This window comes from Piliocolobus tephrosceles, chromosome 3, assembly GCF_002776525.5.
Source record: "Piliocolobus tephrosceles isolate RC106 chromosome 3, ASM277652v3, whole genome shotgun sequence".
NCBI lineage: Eukaryota > Metazoa > Chordata > Mammalia > Primates > Cercopithecidae > Piliocolobus > Piliocolobus tephrosceles.
Genome location: NC_045436.1, coordinates 113,979,929 through 114,006,737, shown reverse-complemented (window position 1 = coordinate 114,006,737; position 26,809 = coordinate 113,979,929). Strand labels below are relative to the sequence as shown.

The window sequence follows — 26,809 nt, the reverse complement described above, 5'->3', positions numbered from 1 at the left end:
GCTGCCCAGCCCGCCCCAGCGCAGCCCAGCCCGGAGGAAGCTTGTCGGGGAAGAGCCCATAGAAGGCGTCACCTTCAGGAGACATCCTCTGTCATAGTGCTCGCAGCCCCGCTGCCCTCGCTCTCGACCGCTGGCGCCATCTTCCCGCGCCGTCGCCGCCATCTCCTCCACCGCCCCTCACATTGCACCGATCCTTCCCCCAGGATAAAAACCACGCCCAGAAAAGCTGCGCCTCTCTAGCATTCCCCCTCCCAGCCCCAGCAGCCACCAGCGCCAATATGGCTCCTAAGCACGTGACACGGGGCAGACGGATTTCCGGTTCCCGGGGCCACGAGGCGGAAGCGAAGGCAGACGCAGTGTCCGTCGTTGACGTTAGTCGCAGTCTTCGCTGCTAACGGTAATAACTCTTAGGTTGCCTGTTTTTCCCCCCATCGCTACCCGCCCAAATCTCAGGGCGTGGTTCGGCGCGAGGTGGGCGGCAGCGGCGCGGAGACGCCAGTTGGCGCCTGAGGAAAGGACGCTCACTAGGTGCATCGTTACCTGTGACGGGCGGCCCCTCCCTCTCTCCCTCCGGTGGCGGGGAGCCTGGAGAAAGGGGCGGAGTTCGTCCCGGGCCCTGGGCTCAGCTGGTCCCGCGCGCCGCTCCTGGACGCCAGGGCGTTCGCTAATACCTGGAAGTGCTTCTTGCTTCCTCCCTTTCCCGTTTATTTGCTGTTCATTCAGAGTATGTACTGACATTCACTATTGCCAGTCACCAGCTAAACCGTAAGGACAAAAAGTAGGAAAAAATAGACACACTCCACCATGACCTCATGGAACTAAGACTGGTGGAGGAGGAAGACATTAATAAGAGCGATCACTGCAATAAATGTAAGATTACAACTTGGAGAAGTGCTAGGAAGAAGTGTGTGTCCTGTGAGAGCTAATATTAAAGCAGCTCTGACAATCTGGATGTCAGTCAGGGAAGGTTTCCCTGGGAAAGCGATGCAAGCTGAGAGCTGAAAGATGGGTAGGAGTTAGTGTGCAAAAGGCTTTGTGGCACAGAGAACATGGTACCTGTCAGAAGGTGGAAGGGAAATGTACAAGCCAACAAAATTGAAATCAGACTCGGGGTACCTAGCTAAATATGTTTCTCCTTATTAAAGAGGCAAGACCCTGGAAAATGTTATAAGCAAAGCTGCAGGTGTTAGAAGAAGATATTTGTCTTTAGCTTTCTAACCTAATTTCATGTTTTCTAAAACACCGGGAAAGGGAATATATTCCCCTTCAGCTTTCCAGTTACTGACTCAACATTCTAATTTTCTTTCAGTTCTGTTATGAGTTGCTAAAATGGTGAAATGCTGCTCCGCCATTGGATGTGCTTCTCGCTGCTTGCCAAATTCGAAGTTAAAAGGACTGACATTTCACGTGTAAGATTTTGCTGTAGTTAAGCCAAATACTTTGGCCATGTTATAAAAAGCAAAAGACAGTTCTACTTGTCTTCAATTTTGAACTTTAGTTCCCGAGTCCTTTTTAAATAACCTTTTTTTAAAATTTGAAGTGACAATGTGATACCTTTACATGTTTATAATGTAGTTTAAAAGTTTTAAGATACTTTAAGATATGATATGAGAGACTGGTTTACAAAAAATACCATAAGACTAACTTTTGCTAATATTATTACTTTGTATTTTATCTTATCGCCAAAGAAATTCAATGTTGTTTACATATAGTTTACAATCTGAATGCAGGAGCTTTGCTCAAATATATTGCCGTTTCTATTTAGAAATAGATCAAGCATAAGTTATACAGAAAAAATATAAATTACAAGTTCAGACCAAGGGATCTTTAGCTGTGTTGCAAATAAATCAAGATGATTTTAGTTTCATATTTTAGCCATTCTTCTGAGAGCTGTGAAAGAGTAATAAGATTTAATAATTGTTCACTTGTTAAAGGTTTATTTTGCTGCTTTCGTTCCAGGCACTGTGCTATGTGTTAGAGAAAGAACTCCTAGCTATTTGGTTAGATATAAAGAAATCAAAAATGAGCATATATATATCCTACCTTGTTTCAGAAAAATTTGAACCAGCTTGAAAATTGAGTCAATATGGCTATTGGCCTTCATATCTCTCAAAATAGTTCTAATCTCCAGAACTCCACACTCTGCAGCTATTCTCTGCATTCATTCACTAAGTATCTGTAGACCTGCTATGTATTAAATGCTGTACTAAGCAATTTTCTGATGCTAACAGAAGAATGGAATTACAAAGGGCCCTTTTTATCGAGGATAAATTGTGGATATCATTTCAGATAGGAAAAGGCCCAAGTGATAATTCTTTTATCATCTATAGATGAATAAATACTTTCAATTGTGGATCTTACTATAAGATGTTAAATATCCATTGAAATTTTTCGTCCTTATAATATGAGAAAAATTAAAATGAGGGCCATGTATCTGCAGCATGATTGGCAGAAAATCTGAATATTAAAATGGAAAGTTACCAAAGCATGAATTATGGTTTCCTAAATACTGTAATTCTCAAGACTAATAACAAACTAGTTAACGAATCAATTTAGTCAGTTGTATAAGACAGCTTTAATTAAATTATATAGCAATAGTATTTGATTTTAAAATATTTTTTGTATTTTTTTTCTAGATTCCCCACAGATGAAAACATCAAAAGGAAATGGGTATTAGCAATGAAAAGACTTGATGTGAATGCAGCTGGCATTTGGGAGCCTAAAAAAGGAGATGTGTTGTGTTCGAGGCACTTTAAAAAGACAGATTTTGACAGAAGTGCTCCCAACATTAAACTGAAACCTGGAGTCATACCTTCTATCTTTGATTCTCCATATCACCTACAGGTTTGTTTATGAGATACTATTTACCATCATTGCTCACTTTTTTTTTTTTTTTTCTTTGAGATAGAGTCTCGCTCTGTCACCCAGGCTGGAGTGCAGTGGCATGATCTCAGCTCACTGCAATCTCTGCCTCCCAGAAGCAGTTTGGGAGTTTAAGCAATTCTCTGCCTCAGCCTCCCGAGAAGCTGGAATTACAGGTGCCTGCCACCACACCCGGCTAATTTTTGTATTTTTAGTAGAGACGGGGTTTCACCATCTTGGCCAGGCTGGTCTTCAACTCCTGACCTCGTGATCCACCCTCCTCGGCATCCCAAAGTGCTAGGATTACAGGTGTGAGCCACCGCGCCTGGCCATTGCTCACTTTTTATGATACTATTCACCACTCTCCCTAACATTTTTATTGTTTGCTTATTCACTTGAAGTCCATTCTTGAAGTTTTAAATTTGTAGACTGCATCTTCAACTTTTGTAATGTGTAGTAGGAGTGTTTTACCAGTAACCACTCATAAATATTTGTACGTTACTAATGTTTGATGAAATGGACTGACTTTAGGAATTAGCATAACTCAAGATTTTTGTCTAAAAATTGAAGTTAACATAAGAAGGTTGAATAAGGTTCCTTATTTTAAACAGGACTAAAATGAACATTATTGTAGCTGGCTTATATCCTTATTTCCTTGAACTAAATTCTACAAATAAAATTGTTGGATCAAAGACTATATACACTTTTTAAAGATTTACTTTTGATAAAGATCTTCCAAAGCCTTATAAGAAGGTTGAGCTGATGTTCCAAGTTGGCAGTCCCTAACACTGGGGTAGAAGTCAAGAGCAGAACCACTAACAGGACTAATGTACTTATAAGAGCCACGTACATGGAAGCGTAAAGTCTAGGTATGATCAAAAGGAAGAAAACCAAAAAAAGAGATGTAAGCACAGGAGAAGAAAAGGTCAGGAAAAGAAAGAACAGTCAAATAAGTAAACGCTAATTGAATTCTGTGTTTTTTTCTCAGTAATATTCCCATGGATTGGCTGCCTCACCCTCAGTATCTCTCTTGACTTTATATACCTAAAGGTGAATTTCCAGAACCTATAGACATTGATTGATTGATTCCAATGTGGAAAATTCAGGGAGATCATTGAAAGGGATCTCCTTCCTGGCAGCTAAAAACAAGAGAAGTAGCCGGAAGCATACCCGTTCCCATGCAGTCCTGGTCACTTTCTGCAGTTGGTCATATTGTAGAACCTGAGTGATCAGGTAGAGAGTGCCTCACTAATAAATATACAGTATCTTGGGAAAGTTGCTCTAGGGCTTTCGTTTTTTTCCTACCACCAAGGTGTCATCTAGCTGCAATGTTAAGAGGACCTTAAGAAATATGGGCGTAATAAATCAAGTAAATCATAAGTTACTAACTTTTAAAAAACTATTGATTTTCTTATAACAAATTTTTCACTTTAGAAAATAAGATTATAGGAGCAAAAATAAAATAAATAATCACATAATCCATAGATAATACTGTGAACACTTTGATCTGTATCTCTGTAATTATTTGTAAATATGCTTTATATAAATTCATCTATATATAGATAATCTTCTGGAAATAGAATTACACTGTATACCTTTTCCTTTATTTGCTTTATTGGGTTTTTTAACATAGTGTGTACTGTGTGCCAGGCACTATTCCAAGTACTTTACATTAATCTATTAACTCAGTCCTTGAAAGAACCACCATGTCAGGTAAGTACTATTATTATTTTCATTTTATCACTTGAGAAAACTGAGGCCCAGAGAACTAGAATGACTTCTCCAGGGTTACACTGCTATTAAATGGCAGAGGCTAGATTTGATCCCAGGCATTTTGGCTTCAGAGTCTACTATTAACTACTACTCTCTATGACATTAAATATTTTCCTACAACCATAGCTTTCAAACTTTAGTCTACATAAGGATTATCCAGTGAGTTTGTTTAAAATACAGAATCCTGCATCTTCCAGAGAATTAGATTCAGTAAGTTGGAGTGTACTTTCTAACATCTCAATCTGTTTGTGCTGCAGATCTATGGATCACATGTTTAAGAGAAACCTATATAGACCATCACTTTTTTAAACTAAACTTTATATTGAAGTAAAACATATTTATGGAAGAGTGCTTATAAGTGTACAAATCAATGAGTTTTCACAAAGTGGGTACACTCATGTCACTCCCCTCAGACCAAGATATAAAACATTACAGGTGCCCCAGAAGCCTCCCTCACATGCTTTCCCAGTCACTACTGTCTTGACTTTATCACTGTCAGTTATATACATGGAGTCCTGTCTACAGTATGCACTCTGGCTTTGTTAGCTCAACATTTTGTGTGATTCATCCACATTGTAGCATGAGATACTGGTCTGTTTATCTTCTTTGCTGTATAGTATTGCGATGTACAAATAAACTAATTTCTTCATTCTACTATTAATAAATGTTTGGGTAGTTTTTCACATTGGGGCTATTACAACTTGTGCAGCTCTGAACATTTTGGGGCACGTCTTTTGGTCCATTTATGTACACATCTCTATAGGGTGTATACATGCTTCAATTAGAAGAGGAAATTACTAGGTCCTGGTGATGTGGATGTTCAGCTTGAATACATATTTCCATTGTTTTCCAAAGTGCTTTTGCAAATTTATAGTCCCACCATCAGCGTATAAGAAATCCTTTGGTTCCATATCGTTGACAGTAGTTAGTGGTGTCAATTATATAGACCATATTTTACTGACCATATAGTAGTTGATCCTACATATGAACAGTAGTATATGTAATCAGTCTTCAATATTGTGTGTAGGCTGTCATCTTTCGTTATTTTAAACAGGACTAAAATGAACATTATTGTAGTGGGCTTATATCCTTATTTCCTTGAACTGAATTCTGCAAACAGAATTGTTGGATCAAAGACTATATACGCTTTTTAAAGATTTGCTTTTGATAAAGATCTTCCAAAGCCTCATTAGAAAGCTTGCACCAATCTATCACCCTACTAGCTATGCGTAAGAATGTCTACCTACCCTAATCCTTGGTATAAGTGGTGTTTGTAAACTTTGCTAAAATTGATAGGCAAAATGGCATCTTATTGTTTTAATTTATCTGTGAACACTCGTGCGTGTCTACATTTTTCATGTGTTTATTGGATAAGTGTACTGTTTTGTGAGTTACTTATTCAGGTCCTCTTCTATTATCTTTTCCTATGCTGTTTTGTAAAAACACTGGATATCGAGGATATGAATCATTTAACTGCCATCTACATTGCAGTTCCTTTTTTTTCTCCCCTTTCTCCCACTTTCCTTCCCAGTTACTTTTTATTGTTTGTCTTCAGTTCTAGTTATGGCATGGTTTTTTTTTTTTGAAATTCAGGCTTTTTTCAATGTAGTCAATTCTATATTTTCTCTTGTGTTATATGACGTTAGCCTTCCTCACCTTAAGATTATATAAATATTCTCTGTATTTTTTCTACCACCTATGGTTTTCTTTTTTACATAAAATTTCAGTACCTGGAATTTCATTGTGGTTTATTATATATAAAGGATACAACTGCTTTTCTTAATTAGTTGATTTTTACATGATTTGTGGCCTTATTTAGAATGCCACCTTTGTCCTAAAGGCATCTATCTACTTGATGATCTGTTTCTAGGTTTTTCTGTCTAGTCCTAAGAAAGGAGCACACTATTTTAATTATTGTTACTGTGTATTATATTTTTAATAGCTTGTAGAGTGTATCCTCCTACACTCTTCCTTTTTAGGAAAATTTGTGTTTTCAGATGAACCTTAGAGTTGTTTTCAGGAAGTTCTTTTAAAATTATCTGGGTGGAATTTACTGAGTTTTAAAAGCAATTTCCATGAAAAGAAATGTGGTATTAACTTCACTATACAAAGTTAAGAAGGGATAAAAATGTAAGAAAGGACAAAAGTGTCTCACTTGATGATTGTTATTAACTATTCTTAACAGGGGAAAAGAGAAAAACTTCATTGTAGAAAAAACTTCACCCTCAAAACCGTTCCAGCCACTAACTACAATCATCATCTTGTTGGTGCTTCCTCATATATTAAAGAATTCCAATCCCAGTTCATTTTTGTAAGTAAATTATTTACTGAGCTCATGTTAATTCTTTTAAGGTGAATATGTCCTCTCCATTAGAATCAAATTTTTCAGAATCCTAGCAAAATCTAGGGGTTAATATGTAATATCTACAAATAATATTGCTTCCTAGAATCATTATAATTTGTATATATGCAACATCAGAAGAGAGGTAGTTAATCCTTTGCTTACATATGTAGTTCATTGAAGAAAGCTTTTTGCAAGGATATTTCTACCAAGGAAATAATTCTTCTCTCTAACTGCTGTAATTTCCATATGAAATATGTAATAAAAAATAGCTATTTCTCTAAGTTTTCTCAGTTATACACATACAGAGTATTCAAGCTTGCATTTATTTATTCATCTCATTGCTTATTCATGTTAGAGGCAGGCATGGAATCTAGATCTCTTTTACTATCTTGATTAACATGGCTTTATAATAATTTCTTTTGGTGGCTACATAGTAAGTATGTATATATATAGGATACATCAGATATATTTAGGTATACAATACATGATAATCACATTAGGGTAAATAGGGTATCCATCACATTAAGCATTTATCCTTTATGTTACAAAAAAATCCAATTATACTTTTAGTTATTTTTAAATATACGATAAATTATTGTTGGCTATCGTCACCCCGTTGTACTATCAAATACTAGATCTTATGCAGTCTGTCTAACTATATTTCTGTACCTATTAACCATCCCCACTTCCCCCCATCCCACTACCCTTCCCAACCTCTCATAACCATCATTTTACTCTCCTATCTCTGTGGGTTCAATTGTTTTGATTTTTAGATCCTGCAAATAAGTGAGAACATACAATGTTTGTCTTTCTGTGCCTGGCCTATTTCTATCCATGTTGTTGCAAATGTCTAAATCTCATTTTTTTAATGACTCAATAGTACTCCATGGTGTTTAAGCACCACATTTCTTTATCCATTCATCTGTTGATGGACACTTAGGTTGCTTCCAAATATCAGCTATTGTGAACGGTCTGCAACAAACATGGGAGTGCAGATATCCTTTTGATATACTGGTTTCCTTTCTTTGGGGTGTACATCCAGCAGTGGGATTGCTGGATCATACAGTAGCTCTATTTTAGTTTTTTGAGGAACTTCCAAACTCTTCTCCATAGTGGTTGTACTAATATATCCCAACAGTGTACAGGGTTCCTTTTTCTCCACATCCTTGCCGTCATTTGTTGTTGCCTGTTTTAGGTATAAAAGCCATTTTAACTGGCATGAGATATTTTGTCATTGTAGATTTGATTTGTGTTTCTCTGATGATCAGTGATAATGAGTTCCTTTTCATATGCCTATTAGCCATTCGTATGTCTTCTTTTGAAAAATGTGTATTCAGATGTTTTGCCCAGTGTTTAATCACATTTTTAGATTTCTTTCCTGTTGAGTTTTTCAAGCCCATTGTATATTCTGGTTATCAATCCCTTGTCAGATGGATAGTTTACAAACATTTTGTCCCATTCGGTGGGTTGTCTCTTCACTTTGTTGATTGTTTCCTTTGCTGTGTGGAAGCTTTTTAACTTGATGTGATCTCATTTGTCCGTTTCGCTTTGGTTGCCTGTGCTTGTGGGGTATTACTCAAGAAATCTTTAGGCCGGGTGTGGTGGCTCATGCCTGTAATCCCAGCACTTTGGGAGGCCAAGGTGAGTAGATTGCTTGAGCTCAGGAGTTCGAGACCAGCCTGGGAAACATGGTGAAACCCCATCTTTACTAAAAATACAAAAAAATTAGCTGGGGGTGGTGGCATATGCCTATAGTCCCAGCTGCTCAGGAGGCTGAGTGGGAGGATCACTTGAGCCCAGGAGATCAAGGCTGCAGTGAGCTTGATCGCACCCACTGTACTCCAGCCTGGGCAACAAAGTAAGAACCTGTCTCAAAAAAAAAAAATCTTAGCCCAGACCAATGTCCTGGAGAGTTTCCCCAATGTTTCCTTGTAGTCGTTTCATAGTTTGAGGTCTTAGATTTAATTCTTTAATCCATTTTGATTTGATTTTTGTATATTGTAAGAAGTATGGGTCTAGGTTAGTGTTTCTGCATGTGGATATACAGTTTTTCCAGCACCATTTATTGAAGAGACTGTCTTTTCCCCAGTTTATGTTCTTGGCACCTTTGTTGAAAGTGAGTTCATTGTAGGTGTGTGGATTTGTTTCTGAGTTCTCTTTTCTGTTCCATTGGTCTGTGTGTCTGTGTTTAGGTTTATGGCATCTTTAACTTATCACAGGCTATGTTAAAGTATTACTTCCCTTATATACAAAAATCTTATATACTTTCATTTTTCCTTTCTCAATCTTTGTGCTATTGCTGTCAAGCATTTCACTTTTACATATGCTGTAGACTCAACACCATATTGTTGTTATTTTTGTTTAAACAGTAAATTATTCTTTAAAGAGATTTGGATAATAAGAAAAAATCTGATATTATCCATGTAGGTGCCATTTCCAGAGCTTTTCATTCCTTTGTGTCTGTCCGTATTTTCACCTGTTATCATTTTGCCTGCAGGGCTTATTTTAACATTTCCTGTAGTGCAACTATGCTGGTGATGAATTCTTTCAATGTTTCTATTTCTTAAAAAGTTTAAGCTTCACTTTTGAAAGATATTTTTACTAGGTAATCAAATTCTAGGTTAACAGTTTTGGGGCTGGGGCAGTTGTTTTTGGTACTTTTGAAGATGTTGCCCTACTGTATTCTTACATGCACCATTTCTAATGAAAAATTTAATTAATATCATACTCACCTTTATTCTCTGTACCTAATACTTCTTTTTTTCTTTGCTTTTAAGAATTTGTCTCTTTTTTAAAATTTTTTATTTATTTATTTTTGGAGACAGGATTTCACTCTGTCACCCAGGCTAGAATGCAGTGGCACACTCACGACTCACTGCAGCCTCAACTTCCCAGGCTCAAGCAATCCTCCCACCTCAGCCTCCTGAGTAGCAGGGACTTACAGGCATATGCTACCATGCCGGACTAATTTTTATTTGTTTTTGTAGAGACCAGATTTCCCCATGTTGCCCAGGCTGGTCTCAAACTCCTAAGCTCAGGCAGTCCCCCTGCCTCACCCTCCCAAAGTGCTAGGCCAGGCATGAGCCACTGTGCTGGACAAGAATTTTTGGTTTTTCTACTGCTTTTGCCTAATCTGATGGTGATATGCCTTGGTTTCATTTTCTTCATATTTCTTGTGATTAAGATTTGTTGAGCTTTTTTATTTATCAGTTTATAGTTTTTATCAAACTTGGAAAATTTTGGCCATAATGTCTTTTTTTTTTTTTTTTCTTTTTTGAGATGGAGTCTCACTCTGTCACCCAGGCTGGAGTGCAGTGGCCGGATCTCAGCTCACTGCAAGCTCCGCCTCCCGGGTTCACGCCATTCTCCTGCCTCAGCCTCCCGAGTAGCTGGGACTACAGGCGCCCACCACCTCGCCCGGCTAGTTTTTTTGTATTTTTTTTAGTAGAGATGGGGTTTCACCGTGTTAGCCAGGATAGTCTCGATCTCCTGACCTCGTGATCCACCCGTCTCGGCCTCCCAAAGTACTGGGATTACAGGCTTGAGCCACCGCGCCCAGCCGATTTCTTCAAATATTTCTTTCTATCCCAATTTTTCCTCTTCTTCAGGAATTCTAATTACATGTATATTGGGCTGTCTGAAATTGTGCAACAGGTTGCTGATGCTTTATTTTTTTTCTATCTCCTTTTCTCTCTCTAGTCCATACTGGATAGTTCCTGTGGCTATAACTTTATATTCACGAAATCTTTTATTCTGAAATGTTAAATTTCAAAAAATACACTGCCATTCTCTCCAGTGTATTTTTTTACCTCACACATCGTAGTTATCTGTAGATATTCTATTAGAGTCTTTTTTATATATTTTATGTACTTAACTTTTTGCATAGATGGAGTACAATTTTAACAACTTTCTTAATTATATTGTCTGCTAATTTTAACATTTGTATCAGTTCCAGCTTGGTTTCCATTGATTGATTTATCTCTTATTATGACTAATGTTTTCCTGCTTATTTCCATGCCTGGTAAATTTTGCGTGCCATGAATTTTGAGTTTTAATTTGCCAGATGCTAGATATTTTTGTATCATGTTTTCTTGAGCATTGTTCTGGGGTACAGTTAGTTAGAAACTGTTCGACCCTTTCAGATTTTACTTTGTTTGACAAGACCATTTTGTATACTTAATGTCCATGAATCTTGACATTTTCAAGTCTGGCTAGTGGGAATAGTGGCTATGCCCCATGAGCACAGGGCACTCCTAATCTCTGGTTGTTCTTTCCTTAGCCTTGAGTAGTTTCCTCACGTTCATGTGCTGATCTTACTCCATGGAATACTCAAGGGGGAGCCTCTGAAGATCTCAAGTTCTTTCTGTGCAGCTCTCATCTGTCTAGTACTTTGTCCTGTGAATTGTAGCCACGTTGGTCTCCCTGGATGTTTTGCACTACCTCCTCAACTCAGTCTGCTAACCTCTGCCTGGGTTTCCCTTCCTTGCCCTGAGGCCTAGAAACTCTCATGCGGTTAGCTGGAGCAGGCTTAGGTCTTACCTCTTTGTTTCCCATCTGTCCACAATAGCTGCTGTCCTTGCCAAATATCCATTATCTTAAAAGCTATTTTTTTCTGTCTTTTAGCCTTGTGTTGGTTCTTTGAGGTAGGGGTCAATCCAGTCTCTATTACTTCATCTTGGCTGGAAATAAAAGTCTTCTCTGCTCATTTTAATATTAAATAACAACTTTTCAAGATTATTTTATAGTGCCTTTATAAGCTATGTCAGTGTTATTTTCCCTATTTTCAAATGAAAAAGGAATAAAAGCATATCCAGCAAATTTAAGCATAACCATAGTAAACACCGAGAGGAGTTGTCTCTTAAAAATTCCAAAACCAGAGTCCTCTCTAAATCCCCAACACCCAGCCTGAGAACCTGCTGCAGTACTGCTTTCCTGTCATATCTTATCAAATGCAATAGCCATCCAATAAAGTAACCCAGTTAAAAATTTAAATTTGTTTGATAGGTAAAAATTAAACTTAGCAGCACCACATTGAAGGAACAAAAGCTGTAGAGTCATTGCAAGTGTCATGCTATTCATAGAGATAAGTGCTTCCCATCCATAATATTCTGCAGTCCTTGTGTATGCCTGGCCTTAGTAAAAGAAGGGAGGCCCTTAGCACCCTAAATATTGCTTCTACCCCCATCTTCTTCCTATGTTCCTTAACCTCTAAATATCACCAACTTAAAGATGTTCTCTAAGCATTGTAAATGAAGAAACAGCTTAGACCTAGTTATAAGCTTTTATCCAACTACATGTCTGTCTGATTAATAACTTGGTGTTTATATTTTTAGGAACATAGCTACAGTGTAATGGATAGTCCAAAGAAACTTAAGCATAAATTAGATCATGTGATCGGCGAGCTAGAGGATACGAAGGAAAGTCTACGGAATGTTTTAGACCGAGAAAAACGTTTTCAAAAATCATTGAGGAAGACAATCAGGGAATTAAAGGATGAATGTCTGATCAGCCAAGAAACAGCAAATAGACTGGACGCTTTCTGTTGGGAGTGTTGTCAGGAGAGCATAGAACAGGACTATATTGCATGAAATAATTTCATGTTGTGTTCTACCTAAAACTGTCATTGGTACAAATTTTTATAAAATCTCATTTATCATCACTAAATGATATCCATCATTTAAAGTGCTGCTTTGGATTCTCTGGAGCATTATGCATTATAGTTGTTATCCAAAGACTTTTTGAAAATATGCAGAAGTTTGTGGTAATTATGTATTTGTGTGACTTGTGACAATTATGTTTTATAGACCTACACTAGTGCCAGGTCACTACTGTAAGATGTTAAAATCTCAAGAAAATTTCACAGAGCTAAAGAAATGATGTCAAATTAGTCACATTAAGCTGTAGTAGAAGGAATTGGACACTTCTCCAGCAACATCAGATTTTTGGCTTCAAAGGAGTACCTTTACTTACATGTGCTTTATGGTAAGTACATTGAATTTTACTTTAAATGCATTTTACTACAAAGCACAATTCATTTATAATACATATCCATCTTGGATTCAATCCAAGGTGCTTTTGCGATCAATAATACCAAAGGATCTTTTTACAAGGCTTCCTGTGGTATTGACTCTGAGAATAACACATAGTGAAGATCTGTTGGCTTTTAGAATTGTTCAGAGCCAATTTAAGAAGAGCCCTCGTGAAGTCTCAGTATTCAGTACAGTACATCATTCCTCCTCACTAGGAGCACTTTGATGTAAACCAGAATAGCTTTAAAAGACGAAAAGGGTCATATATCTGATTTTTAAATGGTTAGTTGCTCTGACAGGTCTGAACACTTTGCTTCATGACTATTTCATCATAAAGGTATATCTTCAAAATCTGAAAGCCAGTACTAGCTCTATACTTTTAATACTGCTTTGTATTTTATATATAAAGTAGTATTGCTGACATTTTTTAAAAATACAAAATATAAAAGAAACCATTAAAAATTAAGAATTGTGGCTCTTCCAGTTGAAATAGGAATTGGAGAGAAAGGATTAGAATATTTTAATTAGGGAAGTAGATTATTGTCCAAGGGCTTTTATTTAGAGAAATGGGTAATTAAAATAGCAGCTTTAGAATAGTTTCTTACTGAATATGCAAAGGAATAATTCCTTGTTATTTCCTAATTGATCCAAGTCTCATAAATTTAGCTTTTGTCATAATTCCTTATCCAAAACAACTGAAATTAAGAGTCATAAATACTGTAGGTTAGAATAAAAACCATTTGCCAAAGCAACACTCTACTTAGGAGCACGTGTACATACATGAAGCTCATTCAGAAGTCCATGCTGTAGCAGTTAGAATTTGAGTATCAGCTGTTTCACTGTAGTAACAAAAACTGAATTGCATTTTGTGCTCATTTGTTTATTGTAATTTTATTTTTGTTACATTAATATTAGTTAAGATATGGTCACTTGAATTTTTTGTATTTAAGAATTTTCTGTTTTAATACATGTTACACTTTTATGTAGGATTCCAAACCTTCCCTCTAAACGGGATTTAACCCACATCTGCGAGATCAGCGTTATGCACTGAGGCCGTATCTTTTTACAACCTGAAAAAAAAGTAGTAAAAAGATAGTTAAAAAAAGGCCAAGTGGTGGCTCATACCTGTAATCCTAGCACTTTGGGAGGCCAAGGCAGGCAGATCACTTGAGGTCAGGAGTTCAAAACCAGCCTGGCCAACATGGTGAAACCCCATCTCTACTAAAAATACAAAAAAAAAATTAGCCAGGTGTGGTGGCACACTCCTGTAATCCCAGCTACTTGGGAGAACTGAGGCAGGAGAATTGCTTGAACCCAGGAGGCAGAGGTTGCAGTGAGCCAAGATCACGCCATTGCACACTCCAGCCTGAGCAACAGAGCGAGACTCCGTCTCAAAAAAAAAACTCTTTCATTACCCATTATTTATTTTAGTTATCTCATTTTGAGTTCATAAATGAACACCCTAATGGAAAGTTTGGATATGATCTTAGGTTTTATGGAGATGTTTTCAATAGAGATTATTTTTCCCTCACCCTATTTGTGAGTATATAAATTAAAGTAAGTCAGTGGACAATGGAGAAAAAGTAAGAGGGTAGATTCAAACACAGTATGTCTAAATTCTAGCACTCTACTGGCTGCTTAGAATACACCAAACCTGGAAGACCTTTCCAAGAGTAAAATCCCAGTCTGCCACTATCAAAATTGCCACAGTCGCTTTTACTACTTGCGTTCATAGTAGACTCAGCACCTCTTTTTCACTGGACCTAGTATAACTGAGAAATAAATAACTGTGTGCAAAATATTGGTATCGTTAAGGACCCAGAGCTGCCCATTTTCTCTTTATTCTAATGGGAAAATAATTACTGATAGAAATCTGAGATTTAAAATAGGGTCCTCCCTGCTGCTGCAAACAATTGCCTAAGCACAGTATGTATCTTAGTCCTCTGTTCCCTAATCTGAGATTTAAAATAGGGTCCTCCCTGCTGCTGCAAACAATTGCCTAAGCACAGTATGTATCTTAGTCCTCTGTTCCCAGAGATTCCAACCTAGCCCAGGAAAGAACTGTGCTGTATAAAGCAAAACCCAAGTCATCCCCCTCCAGAAGTTTCTCTGGCAGCCAAGGCAGACCCTAAGGGTTCCACTTTGCTTTAAAAGCTAGGAGTGGCCTCTAGAGCCAGGAACACATTAATACAACAGTTCAACCTCAGCACCAAGTCAGGTCCAAAGCACTTGATATGTGGAATTTTTCTCTATATCAAGTTCAAATTTCTGGAAATAGACTTTGGTTGCTAACGATAATTAAAATTATACCATAGTCTGTAATTTGAGAAAAGGTGAAATGTATTAAATATATATTTAGTTTTAATAAAAAGATAAAATTATTATAGAAATAATTGATAGAAAATCTATTATTTATTTGAAAAATAAAACATTTTCTCCAGTAATGTGTTATGTGGTTTTATACATTGAGTTATTCAATAAAATGGGCAGAGAAAAATGGAGAGTACATACATAGAGGTTTTGCTCTAATTTCTCCTCCACAATAACTCTCATATGGGGTCTGCAAGGTTCCGTGACCCACATAACAGGCCAGCTTTCAGCACAACATGGACCTACCATAGAACCCTTTTCTGCTTTGGCCCTCACTCAAAACTGTCAGATTTGATGTCATCCAGTATATAAAGGAGAACAGCATTCCTAGGTGTGAAATATGTTGCCTTTAGAACCCAAAGAGGCCTGTCAGGCATTGTGCTTTCTTCTTCATAGTGGAACATACAAGTTGTAATAACTTGTCTCTTACTTTAGAGGGGATGTCTTAGCATGCCCCAGATCACTGGGTACTTCTCCCTCAAAATTTTACTGATGTTTTAGACCCCTGAATTTCCTAAGTTTTATCTCACCCTCTGGAGCACATGTGCCTTATCAAGGCCTCCAATTAACTAGTCCTCTCATTGGATTAACGTAATCCATCAGTAGAGTGAACTAAGTGATTTTCCATGAAATGTCTGTCCAGTCTAGACTTCTTTCAATTATAACAGAAGCAAGATCATTAACATATAAGCCTTGGGGACAAGACCATATATGTATACTGTCATTTTTTCCATGTGAACGTGGGCTGTTTCTGATCCTTTTCTCTAATAGGGATGGAAACCACGCACCCAATGGTTGTATGGCATCTACCCATAGACATGTTAATCTGCTCTGACAAAGATGCCACATCTGGCACAGCAGCTGTAATCAGGGCTACTAGTTGGTTGAATTTTCCTTAGTCCAACTGTCATCTTGCAGGATCTGTCTAATTTTTGCAGGGGCCAGAATAGTGAATTAAATGAAGAGAGATGGTAGAGGCCACCATTCATGTCTATCTTATATGTCTGTAAAGGCAGCACCTTAGTGAGCCCCACAGAAAACTCTGAAACTGGAGTAGTACACAAAAATGAGTTAACATAGGCATGAGAATGCTATCCTTGGAAAGGCCTACAAGGTTGCAAGGTTGGTTCTTGAGTGGCATCTGGAACTTTGGATTTGGGGAGGGCTCCCACCATTCCCTAACTGCTAAGAGTAGTTCACTGTGCCAGACTGTTTGTACAGACGATGTGGTTTATGCGGAACACCTACTTTCCTTCTGGAAGTCTGGATTTGAGAATCTGTTAGGTAAAAGGGACCCGTGTGACCAGCCCCAAATAAAACTTTGAACATTGAATCTTTAATGAGCTTCCCTGGTAGACAACATGTGTATTGTCACAGTTCAGTGCTATAAATGTGTCCTGTGTGATTACACTGAGGAAGGACTCAGAAGCTACACCTGGTTTCCTCTAGACTTTGTACCATGTGCCTTTTCCCTTAGCTGATTGTGCTGCTGCTTTGTATCCTTTTGCTATAATCATAACCTTAAGTACAACTATATGCCAAATTCTGTGAGTCCTTCTAGTGAATCATGAAACTTGTGCGTGCTCTTGGGGACCTCAACACAGATGTCCTTCCAAACTTGTCCTGAGTTAGGGCAAAGAAGCTATATTAGTCCATTTTCACGCTGCTAATAAAGACATACCCAAGACTGGGCAATTTACAAAAGAAAGAAGTTTAATGGACTTATAGTTCCACATGGCTGGGGAGGCCTCACAATCATGGCAGAAGGCAAGGAGAAGCAAGTCATGTCTTACATGAATGGTGGCAGACAAAAAGAGCTTCTGCAGAGAAACTCCCAGTTTTTGTTTTTTTTTTTCTTTCAAACCATCGGATCTCATGAGACCCATTCACTATCACCAGAATGGCATGGGAAAGGCCCGCCTCCATGATTCAGTCATCCCCCACTGGATCCCTCCCACAACACATGGGAATTATGGGAGCTACAAGATGAGATTTGGATGGGGACACAGAGCCAAACCATGTCATTCCGCCCCTGGTCCCTCCCAAATCTCATATCTTCACATGTCAAAACCAGTCATGCCTTTCCAACAGTCCCCCAAAGTCTCAATTCATTTCAGCATTAACTCAAAAGTCCACAGCCCAAAGTCTCATCTGAGACAGGGCAATTCCCTTCTGCCTATGAGCCTGTAAAATCAAAAGCAAGTTAGTTACTTCCTAGATACAATGGGGTGCAGGCATTAGGTAAATACAGCCATTCAAATGGGAGAAATTGGCCAAAACAAAAAGTCTACAGGCCCCCTACAAATCCAAAGTCCAGCAGGGCGGTCAAATCTTAAGCTCCAAAATTATCTCCTTTGACTCCATGTCTCACATTTGGGTCATGCTAATGTAAGGCATAGGTTTCTATAGTCTTGGGCAGCTCCATCCCTGTGGCTTTGCAGGGTACAGCCTCCCTCCTGGCTGCCTTTATTGGCTGGCATTGAATGTCTGTGACTTTTCCAGGCTCACAGTGCAAGCTGTTGGTGGATCTGCCATTCTAGGGTCTGGAGGATGGTGGTCCTCTTCTCACAGCTCCACTAGGCAATGCCCCGGTAGGGACTCTGTGTGGGGGTTCCAACCCCACATTTCCCTTCTGCCCTGCCTCAGCAGAAGTTCTCCATGAGGACCCTGCCCCTACAACAAACTTCTGCCTGGGCAATCCAGCAGGCGTTTCCATACATCTGAAATCTAGGCGGAGGTGCCCAAACCCTTGACTTCTGTACACTCAAAGGCTCAACACCATGTGGAAGCTGCCAAGGCTTCAGACTTCTACCCTCTGAAGCCATGACCCAATCTGTTTTGGCCCCTTTGAGCCATGGCTGGAATGACTGGGACACAGGGCACCAAGTCCCTGGGCTACACACAACACGGGGAACCTGGGCCTGGCCCACAAAACCATATTTTCCTCCTAGGCCTCCAGACCTGTGATGGAAGGGGCTGCCTTGAAGATTGCTTACATGCCCTGGAGACATTTTACCCATTGTCTTGGGGATTAACATTCAGCTCCTCATTACTTATACAAGTTTCTGGAGCCGGCTTGAATTTTTCCTCAGAAAATGGGATTTTCTTTTTATCACAAGTCGGGCTGCAAATTTTCTGAACTTTTATGCTCTCCTTTCCTTATAAAACTGAATGCCTTTAACATTACCCAGGTCACCTATTGAATGATTTGCTGCTTAGAAATTGCTTCCACCAGATAATCTAAATCATCTCTCTCAAGTTCAAAGTTCCACAAATCCCTAGGGCAGGGGCAAAATGCTGCCAGTTTCTTTACTAAAACGTAACAAGAGTCACCTTTGCTCCAGTTCCCAACAAGTTCCTCATCTCCATCTGAGACCACCTCAGCCTGAATTTCATTGTCCATTTTGTTATGAGCATATTGGTCAAAGCCATTCAACAAGTCTCTGGGGAGTTTCAAACTTTCCCACATTTTCCTGTCTTCTTCTGAGCCCTCTAAACTGTTCCAACCTCTGCCTGTTACCCAGTTCCAAAGTTGCTTCCACATTTTCAGGTATCTTTTCATCAGCACCCCACTCTCAGTAGCAATTTACTGTATTCATCCATTTTCACGATGCTGATAAAGACATACCCAAGACTGGGCAATTTACTAAGAAGTTAAATGGATTTACAGTTCCACATGGCTGGGGAGGTCTCACAATCGTGGTGGAAGGCGAGGAGGAGCAAGTCACATCTTACATGGATGGCAGCAGGCAAAAAGAGCTTGTGCAGAGAAACTCCTGTTTTTTAAGAAACTATCAGATCTCATGAGACCCATTCACTGTCATGAGAACAGCTCAGGAAAGACCTGCCCCCACGGTCCATTCATCTCCCACTGGGTCCCTCCCACAACACATGGGGAACTACAAGATGAAATTTGGGTGGGGACACAGAGCCAAACCATTATCAGAAGCTATGCCTTTATACACTTGTGTCACCAGTTATTTGATGAGGGCTGCCCCATGAAGAGGGCATGCCATCCAGCAAGGCAGTTCAACTGAAGCAATTTCTGAAGAAGGCTGAGGTCTGTCTGCCAGGAGCACTCCCAGCAGCTGGAGGAATAATTCCTTTGTTCCTGAAGGGAGTTCTGTACCTCAAGAGTGCCCATTGTCTTTTTGAACTCCCTAGCACTCACTTCTCTCTATTCTGCTGTAACCCAGAGTTACTCTGTAATCTAATGCTCTCAGTAATGAAGAATTAGTGATATGTCAACCAACTTCAGAGTAAAACTGCTCTAGCAGGTCTCTCTAGTTATGAAAAGATGCATTTCCCAAAGATCTGTTGTATGTCGGAGACTCACTATGGTATTAACCATAGTTAACATAATATAATATGTTAACTTACTGTGGTGCTTACTTAGTACTAAGTACCAAGGTACTTTTATACCTTTTGCGTTAGATTCAACGTAAACTGGGTAAAGATGGAAAATCAGACATGAGCTGGTATAATACCAGGCAGTCTGCAAAACTATCCAGACATCCAAAACAGTACCTTTCTGTACATTGCAATCTATCTGGGTACCTACATCATAACTGACAAATTTCTCTGTCCTAGCTCCACTTCTATTGATTGTATACCCTTAACATCTCTCAGATACAGCCCCTTTCCCACTCAATCTCTAGGACCGTTTCCTTGGTTTAAGCTGTTATTTCTTAACTTGATTGCTGCAAGAAATTCTGTGGCCTCCCTGTCTCCAGTCTGCCTCCAGAGGGGTTTTTCTAAAATGCATATATCAATAATTACATTAATCACAAGTGATCTAAAAATCCCAATTAAAAGGCAGGGATTGTCCTGGATTAAAAAGCAAAGCCCAGGCTAGGCACAGTGGTTCACACCTGTAATCCCAGCACTTTGGGAGGCCAAGGCAGGCAGATCACCTGAGGTCGGGAGTTCAAGACCAGCCTCACCAACATGGAGAAACCCCGTCTCTACTAAAAATACGAAATTAGCCAGGTGTGGTGGTGCATGCCTCTAATCCCAGCCACTCAGGAGGCTGAGGCAGAATAATCGCTTGAACCTGGGAGGCACAGGTTGCGGTGAGCCGAGATCACACCGTTGCACTCCAGCCTGGGCAACAAGAGCAAAACTCCATCTAAAAAAAAAAAGAGAGAGAGAGAGAAGCCCAATCATATGCTGGATGCAGACAGTTACTTTATTTTTTAATTTATTTTATTTAGTTACTGAGACAGGGTCTCGCTCTGTCTCCCAGACTGGAGTGCAGTGGCATGATCACGTCTCACTGCAACCTCCACCTCCTGGTCTCAAGCGATCCTCCCACCTCAGTCTGCCGAGTATCTGGGACTACAGGTGCACACCACCATGCCTAGCTAATTTTTGTATTTTTTGTAGAGACAAGGTTTCACCATGTTGCCCAGGCTGGTCTTGAACTCCTAGGCTCAAGCAATCTGCCCACCTCAGCTCCCAAAGTGCTGGGATTACAGGTGTGAACCACTGCACCTGGCCACAGCTAGTTTACAAAGAATCCAGTAGGTTAAAGGATAGAAAAAGATATCCCTGTGATAACACTAATCAAAAGAAAGTTGGGGTAATAATAGACAAAATAGATTTCAGAACAAAATATATAAACAGGGAAAACGAGGGTTGTTTCATAATGAGGAAAGGGTCAATCAAGAGGATATACAGTCCTAATATTTATGCACCTAATTAGAAAGCTTAAAATTCATATGCAAAAACTTGCAGAACTGCAAGAAGAAATAGATAAATTTATACAACAGTTGTCAAAAAATATATATATGAGTATGGGCAGAGCTGAAAACAGTCCTGGAGGGAGAGGACCATGGTCTCAGAAATCTAGGGGGGCACCAAAACTAATGAGGACTGTGAAAGAGTAATGCCCCCTGCAAAGATGTCCAGGTCCTAATCCCTAGAACCTGTGAATATCACTAATATGGTTTGGCTCAGTGTCCCCACCCAAATCTCATATTGAATCGTACTCCCATAATTCCCATGTGTTGTGGGAGGGACCCGGTGGGAGAAAATTGAATCATGGGAGCGGTTTCCCCCATACTGTTCTCATGGTAGTGAATAAGTCTCAAAGGAGCTGATGGTTTGATAAAGGGAAACCCGTTTCGATTGGCTCTCGTTCTCTCTCTTTGCTTGCCACCATCCACTTAAGATGTGACTTTCTCCTCCTTGCATTCTTCCATGATTGTGTGGCCTCCCCTGCCACGTGGAACTGCGAGTCCAGTTAAACCACTTTCTTTGGTAAATTGCCCAGTCTCAGGTATGTCTTTATCAGCAATGTGAAAATGGACTAATACAATCACATTTCTTACATGGTGAAAGAGAGTTTGCAGATTTGATTAAATTAAGGATCTAAAATATGGAGAGATTATCCTGGATTCTCCATGTGAGTCCTTACAAGAGACAGGCAGGAGAATCAGAGTCCGATGAGATGTGACTATGGAAGCAAAGGTTGTGGTAGGTGACTATGGAAGCAAAGGTTGTGGTAATGAGCAGCCATGAGCTAAGGAATGTGAGCAGCCTCTAGAAGCTGGAAAAGGGAAGGAGATGAATTCTCCCAGAGAGCATCCAGAGGGAATGCAGCCCTGCTGTCCCATTTTAGATTTTGGACCTCCAGAACAACTGTAAGATAATTTGTGTTGTGTTTTACTCCACTAAGTTTGTGGTAATTTCTTACAGTGGCAATAGGGAACTAATACTAGGCTAAGACAGTATCAGAGAACCAAGCCAAGAAGTGGGAGCAACTGCAAGGTTAGTCAAATGTAACAAGAGGCAAAGAGAGAATCTAAAGGAAAGATTGGTTCTGGCTTGTTATGATGAGCCAGATAGGGCATGGCACTTGAGTAGACAGCCCCAGTTTGGGAGACAGCATTAAAAAATATCCTGAAATGCTCAAAAGTTTCATATTCCTCTAACAAGGGACTCTGGACATGCATATACAGTGCCTCAAAACAGGAAATTACATACATGACCCAGATTGTAGGATTTGAGATTCTCGAAAACAGATAAAGGTGAGCTGAACTAGGAAGCCCTGTGTTTCACAGCCTCAGTATTGTGAAAAAAAAAAAAAAAAAAACAGGAACATAAGAATGTCATTGGAGTGGGCCAGGGAAACCTGGCTTGTGCCTGAGAAGATAAATTCTACTTGTAGAGGGCCTGATTCTCTGGTCAAAAGAAAAAATATTCTATCCCTAAGAAGATGAGAGGTATAATTGGCTCTTCCACTGGACTAATAGGGAGAGGGAAGCCAAGTTTCTAAAACCTAAAGGCAAGCCTGGGTAGGGCCTGAGCCATTGATGCCACTTGTTGACTACTACCCTCTTCATAGGTCTCATGATTTTACTTTCACATTGCTGCCTCAACCTTCATTTAATATTTTAAAACTGTCACAGCTCCCTTTGGAGAACATGCTCAGGATAAACAACTGTCCGCCTGCTGCCACATCCCTCACCTTCCCGCTAGCTGTGCTTCTGATCATAGAATTGTGCCTGATGCAGAGCAGGAGCTGACAGAGATTGAGATGAAAGAAGAAAATGTTAGATTAGGACCAGGAAACCCAAGAGCAGAAGACCTACAATTTGTAATGTAAGAACCACATGAGGGTCCATGATGAGCACTAGTCAGAGCAGTTGAGGAAGAAATGCTGAGAACCAAGCGCATTCAACATTTCCACACATACTCTTCAGGAGCCAGGAACTGTATGCCAGGAAATACACTAGGCATTGGAGAAACAACGTAGATTCACTTCCTGTCTTCAAGGAGATTACACACTAGTATGAAGTTCCAGAAACCATAATCCAAGGATACCAGGGAGCGCAGCCTCATATCTCAAGACAATGAGTTCTTGAATTCAGCCTAATGCCTTTCTCCTCATTGTGCACTACTTTATTGGACAACACACATGGCTCAATAGATTTATACCCACAGCATCTTGCAGTTTAAGTGTTTGGGTCTATCATTTGATATCTGTCTTCTCAGATACATAAAGAAGTTTACAGACTAACATATTTAATGTAGTAACCCATCACATACACTGCTTTTGAAGCCCCATACACTAGTGTGAGGGAACAAACAGGAATAAGCTGAAGACATTCACAACCTACAGAGACGTACGAGTATATAACACAAATACATATAAGTGGGCAATGTAGCAGGGTCTGTGGCAATTAAAGGTACTGAAACTATGAAATTAATGGAGCTTCAAAAGCACAAAATCGAACATAAGTTTGTCAGTGCGGGCACTTTGAAAGTTCTGTCCCAGGACCTGGATTCTGTAGGCAACTTCCTGGGAAGTGAGAGTAGGAGACCAAACCAGCTGGGGAGAATCAAACAGACTTGGGTTCAAGTCCCCAGTCTCCCACTTCATTATATATAAGAAGTGGGTCAACTTGCTGAATTTGAGCACTTACAAAGTAGACAATAGCATCTTACCCATTAGTGGTGAGAATTTAATTGTGTGTAAAATATAGACCATACAATGAGCCATCATATATTGTTTTTCTTTCTTTGAATCCCGTCCCATCCCAGAAACACAGGAAAAAGAAACAAGAACAGGAAGAAGAACAAAAACCAAGAGGAGAGAAATGCATTTCGTAGGGAATGGCAAGTAGACAGGCAACAGTGGTCAGGTAGGCTATTTGTGGCTTAAATAATCTTCCCTCTCTTGTGGCAGCTCAGAGGCAGGCAAGGAACATTGTATCACTGAAAGGGAAAATTTTAATCACCTTCCTCCTCTTCATCCTCTCACTCCAATACTGACAAGCCACTTAATCTATCTAAGATATGTTTCATTCATTCACCCATTCATTCAACTTTATAAAACATCTTGACAGTATTACTTAGAATGTTCACAGATCAGTGTACAAATTAAGGCACTTGGAGCAGAATGTAGGTCAACTACATCACAAAGCACACCATTTAGCTCAGTCAATTTTTTTTCTGAGCAAGACTTCCTTAGTAAATGAAATCATATGTTGGTTTATATTCTGGAACAAGAGCTTTTTTCATTCTGAACCAGTCAGAAAGAGTTCACAGGCTAGCTACAGTCTCAGAGTATCAAGTTACTTGCTAAACAGATAATCCTTGAACTCACCTAAGCTCCATGGTTTGTGGTTAGTTAACAGCAAAGGAGTTCCTGACAGATTTGCGTCCAATAATAAACTTCTCAAATCTTTGTGTACAGCTTGTGCAGTTGAAAGGTAATATCACATCTGAATGTGCAGATTTGGGCCCTTGTGCTCTGTAAAACAGAAGAATTTTATTAAAGAGTGAAGTGTACGTGCTGTGCAGGATGCTAACCACAGATACTAGTGATTAGTACCTTGTAGAGACAAGCATTCAGCTACAGACTTGCCAGTAAAATGTACTCAACGTAAAATTTCAATAAAAATGAAGGATACTGGTGCTTGTTAAACAGGTAGATTTTATAACAGTATAAAATGTTGCCAGGCTACACAGCTGAAATAAATTACCTTTGAAATCCTGAGGATGTAAAAAAATTTTTGATTGTCAGTCTTATTATAACACTTGTAGATGGGTCTTAAGAGTAGAGAATGTCTTGATTATTGAGATGTACAATTCAAGTTTCTATGGCCATCACCATGATCTGGACATATTTTATTGAAAATCCCATGGGAAAAGGGTGTAACTAGAAACAAAACGTGGCTATCCAAAGGATCAAACTCACCAGGGCACCATAAAGACTGGTAAATTTTAGGAGGAAATGCAAATGTATTCTATATATTAAACCTAAAAACCATTTTAGTAAGTTATTTTTAAATGTACCTGATAGCAAAGGGACTCTGTATGTGTCACATGAGGGCTTCGTGAGGACTGTTCGTGAAAGCATAAAGTGGAAGGCAACCCAAACATCCATCAAGCAGTAAATGGATAAATAAAACCGTGGCGTGCCCATGGAATGAAACAATAAGCACCAATTCAAAAAGACATCAATCCATATTATCGCCATGGGAAGACAAGACCTTAACGTGGATAAAAGCAATGTAAAGCGCCACTTAAAATAGTATCTCATTTATATAAAATGTTTTGAAACCCACCTACAAAACGATTTATAAGTGTACACGTGTGTGTGTGTGTGTGTGTGTGTGTGTGTGTGTGTGTGTCTGTAAGTATATAGAAAAAGAAAGAAAACATGTATGCAAACTGTTAAAGGTGGTTACTTCTAGAGAGGGGGTTATATACTTCCTGGGAACAGAGAGAAAGTGCACAGGAAAGAAAGAGAGAAGAAGGGAGGGAGGAAAGTAGAACAAAAAAAGGAAGGAAGGGAGGAAAAGAAAGTTATAATAATAGCATTCTACAAATTTAAATCAAAACCAGCCAGGCACAGTGGCTCATGCCTGTAATCCCAGCACTTTGGGAGGCTGAGGCAGGCGGATCACTTGAGGTCAGGAGTTCAAGACCAGCCTGGACAACGTGGCAAGACCCCGTCTCTACTAAAAATACAAACATTAGCTGGGCATGGTGGCAGTCACCTGTAATCCCAGCTACTCGGGAGGCTGAGGCAGGAGAATCACTTGAGCCCAGAGGGGCGGAGGTTTCAGTCAGCCAAGATTGCACCACTGCACTCCAGCCTGGGCAACAGAGCAAGACTCCATCTCCAAAAAAAAAAAAAATCAAAACCATTTCATCTCTGAAAAATGAGGCATTACTTGTTATCATTACCTTCATCATCCCCCTGGGACATTGGCTAAAGTTGGATCTAAGTCTTGAATTACTAGTATTTCCTGTGACACCTACATATTTCAAAGAAATCTCCCAAACCCCTGCCAGCCCATCTATTTGAGATTTAAATAAACCACTGTCTGGGTAGGTGTGTTTTTAAGATTTTAATTAGCTTGCCTGTGACTGGTCACCAGCAGAACCCTACAAATGACTGCCTACAAATGAGAACCTCAAACTTTCAGCTTTCCAGCTGACCCAATACCTCAGAAAACTAAAGAATGTGACTTCAAAGTACTGATATCTGAGAAGTATTACACACTGTCACAGAGCTGATCACAATTTTCGTAAATCCTCATACTTCTGCCTATGTTTTGTTTCAGATATCCATGTTAAAGAGAAATGTTTGTTCAAGGCAAAAAATTATTTCTCAGTAATCATCATAGCTAACATAAGGTGCCAATCTTTATTCAAAGCACTTAAACTTTATTAACTCATTTAACTTCACAACAGCCCTATAAGGTAGGTATTATTATTATTATTCTCATTTTACAGATGAGGAAATTAAACAGAGAAAAGCTAGGTAATTTGCCCAAGGTTTCACAGCTGGTGTAATGATGTCTTCATATCATAATATGAAGTCATGTTGTTGTCGGTCCCGATCTACAATGCAAGACCCAGAGACTTTTGTTTTGTCTCGTCTTTTTTTATTTATTCTGGGAGACCCAGAGAC

General features: G+C 39.4%; 2 protein-coding genes across 8 annotated transcripts in view; one reads left to right on the top strand and one right to left on the bottom strand.

The window, feature by feature from the left end:
• RCHY1 (ring finger and CHY zinc finger domain containing 1) overlaps window positions 1-26,809 on the bottom strand; it is an 86,021-nt gene that overhangs the window by 43,224 nt on the left and 15,988 nt on the right. For 3 of the 6 annotated variants that reach the window (XM_023189771.2, XM_023189773.2, XM_023189772.2), the window contains one exon: window positions 24,491-24,637. Coding sequence is in view for 2 of the 6 variants with exons in the window: in XM_023189770.2 (XP_023045538.1) it covers window positions 73-162 (90 nt within the window). In the remaining 4 variants the exon portion in view is untranslated. Of the gene's footprint in view, window positions 1-72; window positions 568-24,490; window positions 24,638-26,809 lie in introns of those variants that run through there. The other 3 variants (XM_023189770.2, XM_023189769.2, XM_023189774.1) reach the window with 3 other exon arrangements.
• Window positions 310-25,533, top strand: THAP6 (THAP domain containing 6). 2 transcript variants are annotated; one of them, XR_002725821.2, is made up of 6 exons: window positions 310-397; window positions 1,310-1,409; window positions 2,637-2,844; window positions 6,821-6,946; window positions 12,313-12,961; window positions 23,926-25,533. XR_002725821.2 is itself a non-coding variant. In XM_023189775.2 (5 exons), exons 2-5 carry the CDS (start codon window positions 1,330-1,332, stop codon window positions 12,565-12,567), a joined length of 669 nt encoding a protein of 222 aa, XP_023045543.1. In that variant the 5' UTR covers window positions 310-397; window positions 1,310-1,329; the 3' UTR covers window positions 12,568-15,448. The 2 variants fall into 2 exon arrangements, 1 of the variants encoding a protein (XP_023045543.1); XM_023189775.2 differs by lacking the exon at window positions 23,926-25,533 and having other exon boundaries at window positions 12,313-15,448.